The following is a 13786-nucleotide window of genomic DNA, read 5'->3' as shown; positions in this document are numbered from 1 at the left end:
GTGTGAATAATTGTAAAAATGTTATCAGCTATTTTTTTTCTGTAAAGAGATGTAAAGAACTTTGAGAGAAAAGTGTTGAGCGGAAAAAACACACATTTTGCCTGTTGGCATCTGAGCTTGTGTTTCACACCTCTAACATGAAAAGTCTCACTTCTAACTCAGGATGTTTCACGTCAGCTCATCATATTATCACCATTCTTTTTAACAAGTAAAAATGTACAAACGGGGAACATTATCACAGTACATGTTACTGCTGTCTACACATTGGGGGAAATTTACTAAGCTCCCGATTTTGACCGAGATGGTGTTTTTTCTTCAAAGTGTCATCTCGGGAATTTACTAAACTCAAATCACGGCAGTGATGAGGGCATTCGTATTTTTTTGGAACTCAAAGAAAAAAAATACGAATGAATACACCATCGGTCAAATACGCCTGTTATTTGGTAGAACTCGGTAATTTACTAAAAAGTGTAATTCACAAACACTGCCGGCAATAGCCAAACACTGCCGTGAAACAATACAAATCGTAAAAAAATGCTAAAATAAAACAGACCTGCTTTTTTTTACCGTGTTCTGATAGGCATGCACGGATCCATGAGATCCGTGCATGTTTATCAGTGGGAAGGGGTGGGAAAGTGTTAAATTTGCAGGAAAAAAATGCGTGGGGTCCCCCCTCCTAAGCAAAACCAGCCTCGGGCTCTTTGAGCCGGTCCTGGTTGAAAAAATATGGGGAAAAAAATGACAGGGGTTCCCCCATATTTAATCAACCAGCACCGGGCTCTGCGCCTGGTCCTGGTTCCAAAAATACGGGGGACAAAAAGCGTAGGGGTCCCCAGTATTTTTGAAACCAGCACCGGGCTCCACTAGCCAGGTACATAATGCCACAGCCGGGGGACACTTTTATATTGGTCCCTGCGGCCCTGGCATTACATACCCAACTAGTCACCCCTGGCCGGGGTACCCTGGAGGAGTGGGAACCCCTTAAATCAAGGGGTCCCCCCCCTCCAGCCACCCAAGGGCCAGGGGTGAAGCCCAAGGCTGTCCCCCCCATCCAAGGGCGGCAGATGGGGGGCTGATAGCCTTTTTGTAAAGATGTGAATATTGTTTTTAGTAGCAGTACTACAAGTCCCAGCAAGCCTCCCCCGCAAGCTGGTACTTGGAGAACCACAAGTACCAGCATGCGGTGGAAAACCGGGCCCGCTGGTACCTGTTGTACTACTACTAAAAAAATACCCCAATAAAAACAGGAGACACACACCTTGAAAGTATAAGTTTATTACATACATGCACACCGCCAAACATACATACTTACCTATGTTCACACGAGGGTCGGTCCTCTTCTCCATGTAGAATCCATGTGGTACCTGTTGGAAAAATTATACTCACATAATCCAGTGTAGATCGGTCCTCTTCTGTTCTTTGTATAATCCACGTACTTTGCAAAATAAAAAAACGAACACCCGACCACGCACTGAAAGGGGCCCCATGTTTGCACATGGGACCCCTTTCCCCGACTGCCAGGACCCCCCCCCCCCCCCCTGACTCCTGTCTAAGAGGGTTCCTTCAGCCAATCAGGGAGCGCCACGTCGTGGCACAATCCTGATTGGCTGTGTGCTCCTGTAGTGTCTGTCAGGCAGCACACGGCAGTGATACAATGTAGCGCCTATGCGCTCCATTGAAACCAATGGTGGGAACTTTGCGGACAGCTGTTGACCGAAAGTAACCTGTCCACCTCCTCCTCATCGTCCGATTCCTCACCCCTTTTTACTGTGTACATCCCCCTCCTCACAGATTATTAATTCGTCCCCACTGGAATCCACCATCTCAGGTCCCTGTGTACTTTCTGGAGGCAATTGCTGGTGAATGTCTCCACGGAGGTATTGATTATAATTCATTTTGATGAACATCATCTTCTCCACATTTTCTGGAAGTAACCTCGTACGCCGATTGCTGACAAGGTGAGCGGCTGCACTAAACACTCTTTCGGAGTACACACTGGAGGGTGGGCAACTTAGGTAAAATAAAGCCAGTTTCTGCAAGGGCCTCCAAATTGCCTCTTTTTCCTGCCAGTATACGTACGGACTGTCTGACGTGCCTACTTGGATGCGGTCACTCATATAATCCTCCACCATTCTTTCAATGGTGAGAGAATCATATGCAGTGACAGTAGACGACATGTCAGTAATCGTTGGCAGGTCCTTCAGTCCGGACCAGATGTCAGCACTCGCTCCAGACTACCCTGCATCCCCGCCAGGGGGTGGGCTCGGAATTCTTAGCCTTTTCCTCGCACCCCCAGTTGCGGGAGAATGTGAAGGAGGAGCTGTTGACGGGTCACGTTCCGCTTGACTTGACAATTTTCTCACCAGCAGGTCTTTGAACCTCTACAGACTTGTGTCTGCCGGAAAGAGAGATCCAACGTAGGTTTTAAATCTAGGATCGAGCACGGTGGCCAAAATGTAGTGCTCTGATTTCAACAGATTGACCACCCGTGAATCCTGGTTAAGCGAATACCTAGCGGAATCGCTCTGTTTTAGCTCCTCCTTCAATGTCTCCAGCTTCTTCTGCAAAAGCCTGATGAGGGGAATTACCTGACTCAGGCTGGCAGTGTCTGAACTGACTTCACGTGTGGCAAGTTCAAAGGGTTGCAGAACCTTGCACAACATTGAAATCATTCTCCACTGCGCTTGAGTCAGGTGCATTCCCCCTCCTTTGCCTATATCGTAGGCAGATGTATAGGCTTGAATGGCCTTTTGCTGCTCCTTCATCCTCTGAAGCATATAGAGGGTTGAATTCCACCTCGTTATCACCTCTTGCTTCAGATGATGGCAGGGCAGGTTCAGGACTGTTTGCTGGTGCTCCAGTCTTCGGCACGCGGTGGCTGAATGCCGAAAGTGGCCCGCAATTCTTCGGGCTACCGACAGCATCTCTTGCACACCCCTGTTGTTTTTTAAATAATTCTGCACCACCAAATTAAATGTATGTGCAAAACATGGGACGTGCTGGAATTTGCCCAGATGTAATGCACGCACAATATTGCTGGCGTTGTCCGATGTCACAAATCCCCAGGAGAGTCCAATTGGGGTAAGCCATTCTGCGATGATGTTCCTTAGTTTCCGTAAGAGGTTGTCAGCTGTGTGCCTCTTCTGGAAAGCGGTGATACAAAGCGTAGCCTGACTAGGAACGAGTTGGCGTTTGCGAGATGCTGCTACTGGTGCAGCCGCTGCTGTTCTTGCTGTGGGAGGCAATACATCTACCCAGTGGGCTGTCACAGTCATATAGTCCTGAGTCTGCCCTGCTCCACTTGTCCACATGTCCGTGGTTAAGTGGACATTGGGTACAACTGCATTTTTTAGGACACTGGTGACTCTTTTTCTGAGGTCTGTGTACATTTTCGGTATCGCCTGCCTAGAGAAATGGAACCTAGATGGTATTTGGTACCGGGGAAACAGTACCTCAATCAAGTCTGTAGTTGCCTGTGAATTAACGGTGGATAACGGAAACACGTTTCTCACCGCCCAGGCTGCCAAGGCCTGAGTTATCCGCTTTGCAGCAGGATGACTGCTGTGATATTTCATCTTCCTCGCAAAGGACTGTTGGACAGTCAATTGCTTACTGGAAGTAGTACAAGTGGTCTTCCGACTTCCCCTCTGGGATGATGATCGACTCCCAGCAGCAACAACAGCAGAGCCAGGAGCAGTAGGCGTTACACTCAAGGATCCATCGGAGGAATCCCAGTCAGGAGAGGACTCGTCAGACTTTCCAGTGACATGGCCTGCAGGACTATTGGCGTTCCTGTCTAAGGAGGAAATTGACACTGAGGGAGTTGGTGGTGTGGTTTGCAGGAGCTTGGTTACAAGAGGAAAGGATTTAGTGGTCAGTGGACTGCTTCCGCTGTCATCCAAAGTTTTTGAACTTGTCACTGACTTATGATGAATGCGCTGCAGGTGACGTATAAGGGAGGATGTTCCGAGGTGGTTAACGTCCTTACCCCTACTTATTACAGCTTGACAAAGGCAACACACGGCTTGACACCTGTTGTCTGCATTTGTGTTAAAATAATTCCACACCGAAGAGGTGATTTTTTTTGTAATTTGACCAGGCATGTCAATGGCCATATTCGTCCCACGGACAACAGGTGTCTCCCCGGGTGCCTGACTTAAACAAACCACCTCACCATCAGAATCCTCCTTGTCAATTTCCTCCTCAGCGCCAGCAACACCCATATCCTCATCCTGGTGTACTTCAACAGTGACATCTTCAATTTGACTATCAGGAACTGGACTGCGGGTGCTCCTTCCAGCACTTGCAGGGGGCGTGCAAATGGTGGAAGGCGCCGCCTCTTCCCGTCCAGTGTTGGGAAGGTCAGGCATCGCAGCCGACACAATTGGACTCTCCTTGGGGATTTGTGATTTAGAAGAACGCACAGTTCTTTGCTGTGCTTTTGCCAGCTTAAGTCTTTTCATTTTTCTAGCGAGAGGATGAGTGCTTCCATCCTCATGTGAAGCTGAACCACTAGCCATGAACATAGGCCAGGGCCTCAGCCGTTCCTTGCCACTCCGTGTCGTAAATGGCATATTGGCAAGTTTACGCTTCTCCTCAGACGCTTTTAATTTTGATTTTTGGGTCATTTTACTGAACTTTTGTGTTTTGGATTTTACATGCTCTCTACTATGACATTGGGCATCGGCCTTGGCAGACGACGTTGATGGCATTTTATCGTCTTGGCCATGACTAGTGGCAGCAGCTTCAGCACGAGGTGGAAGTGGATCTTGATCTTTCCCTATTTTACCCTCCACATTTTTGTTCTCCATTTTTTAATGTGTGGAATTATATGCCAGTATCAATAGCAATGGCCTACTACTATATATACTGCGCACAACTGAAATACACCACAGGTATGGATGGATAGTATACTTGACGTCACAGAGGTAGGTAGAGCAGTGGCCTACTGTACCGTACTGCTATATATTATATACTGGTGGTCAGCAAACTGTGCAAAACTGAAATGCACCACAGGTATGGATGGATAGTATACTTGACGACACAGAGGTAGGTAGAGCAGTGGCCTACTGTACCGTACTGCTATATATTATATACTGGTGGTCAGCAAACTGTGCAAAACTGAAATGCACCACAGGTATGGATGGATAGTATACTTGACGACACAGAGGTAGGTAGAGCAGTGGCCTACTGTACCGTACTGCTATATATTATATACTGGTGGTCAGCAAACTGTGCAAAACTGAAATGCACCACAGGTATGGATGGATAGTATACTTGACGACACAGAGGTAGGTAGAGCAGTGGCCTACTGTACCGTACTGCTATATATTATATACTGGTGGTCAGCAAACTGTGCAAAACTGAAATGCACCACAGGTATGGATGGATAGTATACTTGACGACACAGAGGTAGGTAGAGCAGTGGCCTACTGTACCGTACTGCTATATATTATATACTGGTGGTCAGCAAACTGTGCAAAACTGAAATGCACCACAGGTATGGATAGATAGTATTCTTGATGACACAGAGGTAGGTAGAGTAGTGGCCTTCTGTACCGTACTCCTATATATTATATACTGGTGGTCAGCAAAATTATGCACTGTACTCCTACTATATACTACAATGCAGCACAGATATGGAGCGTTTTTCAGGCAGAGAACGTATAATACTGGTGGTCAAAACTCTGCACTGTACTCCTCCTATATAATACTGCTGGTCCCCAGTCCCCACAATAAAGCAGTGTGAGCACAGATATATGCAGCACACTGAGCACAGATATGGAGCGTTTTTCAGGCAGAGAACGTATAATACTGGTGGTCACTGGTCAGCAAAACTCTGCACTGTACTCCTCCTATATAATACAGCTGCTCCCCAGTCCCCACAATTAAGCAGTGTGAGCACAGATATATGCAGCACACTGAGCACAGATATGGAGCGTTTTTCAGGCAGAGAACGTATAATACTGGTGGTCACTGGTCAGCAAAACTCTGCACTGTACTCCTCCTATATAATACTGCTGGTCCCCAGTCCCCACAATAAAGCAGTGTGAGCACAGATATATGCAGCACACTGAGCACAGATATGGAGCATTTTTCAGGCAGAGAACGTATAATACTGGTGGTCACTGGTCAGCAAAACTCTGCACTGTGCTCCTCCTATAATACTGCTGGTCCCCAGAATAAAGATATTTGCAGCCCCCTGAAAGTTCTGAAACAAAGTGAGAGGACGCCAGCCACGTCCTCTCACTATCATTTACAATGCACGAGTGAAAAATGGCGGCGACGCGCGGCTCCTTATATAGAATCCGAATCTCGCGAGAATCCGACAGCGGGATGATGACGTTCGGGCGCGCTCGGGTTAACCGAGCAATACTGGAGTATCCGAGTATGCCTCGGACCCGTGTAAAATGGGTGAAGTTCGGGGGGGTTCGGATTCCGAGGAACCGAACCCGCTCATCACTACTCCTCACAGGATAGCAAGTGAAACAATTAGCTCCACCCCTGGGTCTTTTAAAATGTGTCAGTGAGTAATAAATACACCTGTTCAACTGCTAGGTGACCTGGAAAACATTAACTGTTGGGGGTACTTGAGGACCGAGGTTGAGAACCACTGGATAAACCACCAGTGGTGGATAAGCAAAGGCTAGGGTAGCAGTTGTTTTTTTTAAAGAAATGTAGGACTGTACTGAGTATGATGCGACCTGTGCCAGAGAGAAGTGTTTTGGCACCCTGTCTGCCAAGGGCACTGACATGTGCAGATATAGCCCTGGATGGAAGCGAAGCTGGGCTGTCCGGAACTGTTGAGATGCAGTTGCTAAGGGGCTGAAGGGAGCCTGTCAATGAGATGCAGTTGCTAAGGGGCTGGAGGGAGACTGTCAATGCCAAGCCACCCATCTAAGACCACTGCTCTCTTTCTGAAAAAGAGCCATGTTTTCAAACACATGCAGAGCTGTCAAGACTTCGTATGGGCCCCGTTACTAGTGGTGTGTGACTAAACCTTGTCAGGGGCTTTGTGCAGTAGCTGCCCATTATACAGAGGCGGGCACGGTGTGGCCATGCCATGGTGGGGTTGTATACTCCGTCCTTGCACTGTCGGGCTCTCATATAGGCCTAACAAGTTTGTCCAGCTCCCCCCTCTCACACCTTTGATGCAGAGTTGTTAACAAATTGGACATACAGCAAAAAAAGCACAGAACAATAGCAGTGAAGTACGGTCATACTCCAAATACTCCTGAGTTTCGACGGGATCCGGACTATGGGTCGACATGCATTAGTTCGACAGTCATATGGGGACGCGTTTCAACATATGGTGATTCCAGATGAAAAAACTACCCACACTAACCCCAAAAATGGAAAAAAGTGTGTTGACCAATTTTGTGTTGACAATTGACATGTTGACCTTTTGACCCAGCTGACCTTTTGTCCATGTCAACTTTTTCTAGTGTCGACCTTTCATATGTCAACCTTTTTTCAGTGTCAACATTTTTTTTCTGTCTACCATATGGGGTCGACCTAATGACTATAGACCTAATGCATGTAGAGCTTGTATACCTCACCCAGTTTTGATATATAAATTATTTGAATAATACAAAGGAGATATTGCTTAACTTATAAATATATGTACAGTATGTGTAAGGCTGTGTACACACTTGGCGATGTCACATTAGGGATGTGACATTGCGCAGGATCCCCCCCACAAATGCTGAACGATATAGTTTGCATCTCGGCAGTGATGACATGCACCCACATCCAGGTGCATGCCGTATTATACAATATCTTTAGGTTTCAAGTTGAAAACGAAAGATATTGTACCTTGTTAACGACCCGCAGGAGCATGCATTGTTAACGATATATGGGATACACACTTGCCGATGTGTACGATATATCGTCCCATCCGCCGGATCGGACAATAGGTCGGGTGCACATCGGCAAGTGTGTACCCTGCCTAACTCTGGCTCCGATACTAGCCAGTGCCTCCCCAGCCACTGACCTTACTGCACCTCACTGAAACATAGAATGCCTGTATGTAAAGCTGAACACAAGAGATGCATAAGCAGAGGCGGAACTACCGCCAGTGCAACCAGTGCGTTGCACTGGGGCCCGCCTCTGTCCAGGGGCCCAAAGCATGTAATGAGTCAAACTGACTCATTACATGCCGCTGTGTGCTGCGGGCAACCGCAGCCCGCAGCGCACAGCCGCCCGGAGAGGAGAGGAGCAGCGGTACGGGGGAAGGAGGAGGAGGGAGGTGGAGGAGGGAGCCGCAGCAGCGCTTTGTTACTGGTGGAGGCGCTGCTGCTGCTGCCCCTCTGCTTCACTATAGGCTATCTTCCGAGAACAGCCTATAGTGAAGCAGAGGGGCAGCAGCAGCAGCAGCGCCTCCACCAATAACACAGCGCTGCTGCGGCTCCCTCCTCCACCTCTCTCCTCCTCCTTCTCTACCAATAAGGTCATTAAAAGGAATCAACATGGGTTTATGAAGGACAGATCCTGTCAAACCAACTTACTTGGCTTTTATGAAACAGTAAGCGCAAACCTAGATCAGGGTAAAGACGTGGATGTAATCTTTTTAGACTTTGCCAAAGCGTTCGATACTGTACCACACATGAGACTTATCTACAAGCTACAAGAATCAGGGCTAGGAAGCACAATATGCACTTGGGTCAAAAACTGGTTAGATAATAGGAAGCAGCGCGTTGTGGTTAATGGATCTTTTTCAACTTGGACTGAAGTGCTAAGTGGTGTGCCGCAAGGCTCAGTATTAGGACCGCTATTGTTCAATATTTTCATTAACGACCTAACAGAAGGTCTAGAGAGCATGGTGTCAATTTTTGCAGATGATACCAAATTGTGTAAGGCTATAAATACAGAGGAGGATGCCAAGTCTCTTCAGAACGACTTAGTTAAATTAGAAGCATGGGCAGCCAAATGGAGAATGCGCTTCAACACAGACAAGTGTAAGGTAATGCACTGTGGTAACAAGAACATAAATTACACCTACCTACTAAATAAGGTAAAATTAGGGGACTCTGTACTGGAAAAGGACTTAGGTGTCCTCATAGATAGCAAGCTAAGCAGTAGTACCCAAAGTAGGACTGCAGCAAAGAAGGCTAATAAGATATTAGCATGCATAAAACGGGGTATTGATGCTAGGGACGAGAGTATTATACTCCCGTTATATAAATCACTAGTGAGGCCACACCTTGAATACTGTGTACAATTCTGGGCACCGTACTACAAAAAGGATATCCTGGAGCTTGAAAAGGTACAGAGGAGGGCGACCAAACTAATTAAGGGCATGGAGACGATGGAATACAAGGAAAGGCTTGAAAGACTAGGCATGTTTACATTGGAAAAGCGGAGACTAAGAGGGGATATGATCAACATCTACAAATATATAAGGGGACAATACACAGAGCTTGCGCGGGACCTGTTTTTGGTTAGATCAACACAGAGGACTCGTGGACACTCGCTCAGGTTAGAGGAGAGGAGATTCTGCACAATACGGCGTAAAGGCTTTTTCACGGTAAGGACAATACATGTTTGGAATTCCCTGCCCGAGGGAGTTGTAATGGCGGAATCTGTCAACACCTTTAAGAATGGGTTAGATAAATTCCTAATGGATAAGGATATCCAGGGGTATGGTGCATAGTCATGCATTATAGTTACTATAAATAGGGATAAAATGTAACGGCTGACAGCAGCATCAGTCAGAAACTTTAGTCAAATCATCATGCATAGGAGACCACAAATAGGTTGAACTCGATGGACAATTGTCTTTTTTCAACCTCAGATACTATGTTACTATGTTACTGCCCGGGAATCGTCAAGCTGCACCGAGGAGCCTGAGCCACCGGAGAGGGTAAGTATAATTCTGTCTGTCTGTCTCTTTCTTTCTTTCTTTCTTGGGACTGCCTGCCGCAATGTGTAAAAAGGGGGAATCTGCCTGCCGCTATGTGTAAAAATGGGGAATCTGCCTGCCGCTATGTGTAAAAATGGGGAATCTGCCTGCCGCTATGTGTAAAAATGGGGAATCTGCCTGCCGCTATGTGTAAAAATGGGGAATCTGCCTGCCGCAATGTGTAAAAATGGGGAATCTGCCTGCCGCAATGTGTAAAAAGGGGGAATCTGCCTGCCGCAATGTGTAAAAAGGGGGAATCTGCCTGCCGCAATGTGTAAAAATGGGGAATCTGCCTGCCGCAATGTGTAAAAAGGGGGAATCTGCCTGCCGCAATGTGTAAAAAAGGGGGAATCTGCCTGCCGCAATGTGTAAAAAGGGGGAATCTACCTGCCGTAATGTGTAAAAAGGGGACGCTGTCTGCTGTTATGTGTAAAAGTGTACGCTGTCTGCCGTAATGTGTAAAAAGGGGACGCTGTCTGCCGTTATGTGTAAAAAGGGGGGCGCTGTCTGCCGTTATGTGTAAAAAGTGTACGCTGTCTGCCGCTATGTTTAACAAGGGCACGCTGTCTGCCGTTATGTGTAAAAAGTGTACGCTGTCTGCCGCTATGTGTAACAAGGGCACGCTGTCTGCCGTTATGTGTAAAAAGGGGAAGCTGTCTGCCGTTATGTGTAAAAAGGGGACGCTGTCTGCCGTTATGTGTAAAAAGTGCACGCTGTCTGCCGTAATGTGTAAAAAGGGGGACGCTGTCTGCCGTAAAGTGTAAAAAGGAGACGCTGTCTGCCGTAATGTGTAAAAAGAGGAATCTGTCCGCCGTAAGGTGTAAAAGGGTCTCTACCTGGTGTAGTGGTGCTACTGTGCGGCGTAATTTGAATAATGGAGACTACTGTGCACCGTTTTATGAATTGGTATTATTTTGTGGCCACACCCCTTCCCCACGAAGCCACGCCACTATGTATTTTTGCGCGCGCCTATGTCGCGCACTGCCCCTGTTTTGCATGCAGGGGTGGGGCTCCGATGCCGTTTCTTGCACACAGTGCTTAAATGTCTAGTTACGGCACTGTTGCTAGGTATCCATTTCTCTGGCCCTGAGCAGGTCCCCCTCACCAGATCCTCTCCAGGGGTGAGGGGGTGGACTTGGATGGGATGGGATGGGGGGGGGGGGGCAAAGCATTTTGTCGCACCTGGGCCCACCGCTCGCTAGTTCCGCCACTGTGCATAAGCCTCCTAACTGGCAGCATATGTGTCTGATGTAAGACAAGTCGGCATTATGAAAGGGTATGTGTGCCTGCCCTGTATCTGATGCAAGTGATACTCCTGCTAATGTGTATACATGTATGTGTGGCTCTGAAGGTCTGCAAGAGACACATTTTGGGAAACATCCCTTTACTGTACTTACACTACTTTCCTCCTATTTGCTTGCCTCTCTAGGCGCAAGTGGCCGTATTGCGCAGGCTTGCATAGGCCCAAATGTGTACACCCATTTTACACAAGGGGGGTCATTCCGAGTTGTTCGCTCGGTAAATCTCTTCGCATCGCAGCGATTTTCCGCTTAGTGCGCATGCGCAATGTTCGCACTGCGACTGCGCCAAGTAAATTTGCTATGCAGTTAGGAATTTTACTCACGGCTTTTTCTTCGTTCTGGTGATCGTAATGTGATTGACAGGAAGTGGGTGTTTCTGGGCGGAAACAGGCCGTTTTATGGGCGTGTGGGAAAAAACGCTACCGTTTCTGGGAAAAACGCGGGAGTGGCTGGAGAAACGGAGGAGTGTCTGGGCGAACGCTGGGTGTGTTTGTGACGTCAAACCAGGAACGACAAGCACTGAACTGATCGCACTGGCAGAGTAAGTCTCGAGCTACTCAGAAAATGCACAGAGATGTCTTTTCGCAATATTGCTAATCTTTCGTTCGCAATTTTAAGAAGCTAAGATTCACTCCCAGTAGGCGGCGGCTTAGCGTGTGTAAAGCTGCTAAAAGCAGCTTGCGAGCGAACAACTCGGAATGAGGGCCAATATGCAATATATAGCTAATTATAGGCCCTATTGTAGACCCAATCCATGCACATGTGTACAGTATATAATAGATCATATGATAATAAAACTAATGACGAGACATACATTTGTTTCCATAATAGACTCTTTCTCTCTCTCTCTCTCTCTCTCTCTATATATATAGCACACAGACATGTACACATTGTTGACCAGTGTAAGGAAATCCATATCACACATATACAGTATAACAATTACCTAAGATGTTACTCACACTATACAATCGGCTGATGTTAACACCCAGATGGGTCTGATCAGTGTTCCTCCACAGAATGCCTTCCCAGCTGTTCTCACTAGAGCCATGTACGGCCTGGAGTGAGGAACCACTTCTTTTCCTCCAGTAATTTCTGCTGCATCACCTGTAAATCACATATCTCTGATGTAAATGAGAATGAGCGCTGTCACCGTCGTCATTGCTTAGAATGTATTTTCAATGTTGTATAGTACAAGGAATACACCCCTCTTTTCTTCTGACTCCTTATACAGGATTCAGTATGAATCCCGACGGTCGGGATCCTGGTGGTCATAAGACTGATGCCGGAATGCCGTCAGGTGGGATCCCGATGGCGAGCGCAGCGTGTCCCCTCGCCGCACTAATTAATTTTCCCTCAAGGGGTGGCGTGGGCCACAACCACCCGCCGAGTGGGGATTCTTTGCCCCGGTCAGGATTCCGACTACCGGGATTACCTTGGCTGTCGGGATTCCAGCGTCGGTATCCTGACCGCCGGGATCCGACAGCTGGGAAACTAACTGCTTCCGCTCATATACAGTAATGTATTCCTGTGTTTTCATTTTATGTCAGTATTGTATATCCCTCCTTTTCTGAATCATTCCTGAATATGCTGGCGACATATAAAGTATAATAGTAGTAGTATTTGCAATACTACAACTACTACTATTAGAAACTTATAACCATTTTAACATCAGTGATTAAATTGAGTTCTTGTAATCTCAATACATTGAGGTTGACATTCTACTCAACAGATCACAAATCCCTCCAACTGTTAACACCTCTAAAAGGTCACTTGCTGTCAAACACTTCTCCATGAAATCCTCACTGCGAGCGAGATCACAGCAGCACCTTGATGCATGCGCATTGCGATCACATAACACGCGCAGTCTGCCGATAATCGCTTAGTTGCGTGTGCATAGGCCATTGCGTACAAACACGAATTAGGCCCATACTCTGTTTACAGAGTTAATATTTCACATTTTAAATGTATATTATGTAGATAATAATTTGTGTCTGAAGTAATAGATGTAATAGAGCTATAGTACTTACATTTTTGGATCGGCAAAACTATTGCTACAAGCACTAGAATCCTTAGTAGGCTCATGTTGCTCATTTGTCTTCCTCTTGTAACTGACTTGAATGCGGTGTATACTTGCTATGTTATTGCAGTAGCTTGCTGAGATGTGGTTTGGGTGTAGTGCTATAGATTCATTGGTTACTTTCATGTTTTCTTCACTCTGACTGATCACATGATGGGAACACCTGCTGTGTTAGTTTTGTTTCATGAACTTAATTAAATGGAATAATATATATATATATATATATATATATATATATATATAGAGCTTTTAAACTAACAGCCTGGGGGGAGGGTTTAGTTAGAAAATACGGGTCATGCAGCGAGAATAGTAAAGATGGTGGTGGTGAGCTAAATGGGGGTGGAGAAGAAGGAGGGGGGGGGGGGGGGAGAGCAGCCGGAAAGGGCAAGGGTATTAGCATGGGTTCTAAAAAGGGTATTAACAAATGTATTGCAAAAACATTAATCAACAACATCTATGTGTCATCTTTACAGCATATAGAAAAAGATGTACGTAGCATAAGGGAAA

The 13786-nt window shown here is 46.6% G+C and overlaps 1 protein-coding gene across 1 annotated transcript in view; it reads right to left on the bottom strand.

Moving 5' to 3' along the window:
• The window catches only part of LOC134974537 (granzyme A-like), a 43566-nt gene extending 30247 nt beyond the window's left edge, over nt 1-13319 (bottom strand). The window contains exons 1-2 of the mRNA XM_063946510.1: nt 13230-13319; nt 12162-12306 (exon numbers count right to left, since the gene is read on the bottom strand). Coding sequence (XP_063802580.1) covers nt 12162-12306; nt 13230-13293 — 209 coding nt within the window. The 5' untranslated portion in view covers nt 13294-13319. The remainder of the gene's footprint in view (nt 1-12161; nt 12307-13229) is intronic.
• Nucleotides 13320-13786: the final 467 nt, after the last annotated feature.

Source organism: Pseudophryne corroboree, chromosome 1 (genome assembly GCF_028390025.1).
Source record: "Pseudophryne corroboree isolate aPseCor3 chromosome 1, aPseCor3.hap2, whole genome shotgun sequence".
NCBI lineage: Eukaryota > Metazoa > Chordata > Amphibia > Anura > Myobatrachidae > Pseudophryne > Pseudophryne corroboree.
The sequence above is the reverse complement of the archived record's forward strand: the minus strand, read 5'-3'. Positions and strand labels throughout refer to the sequence as shown.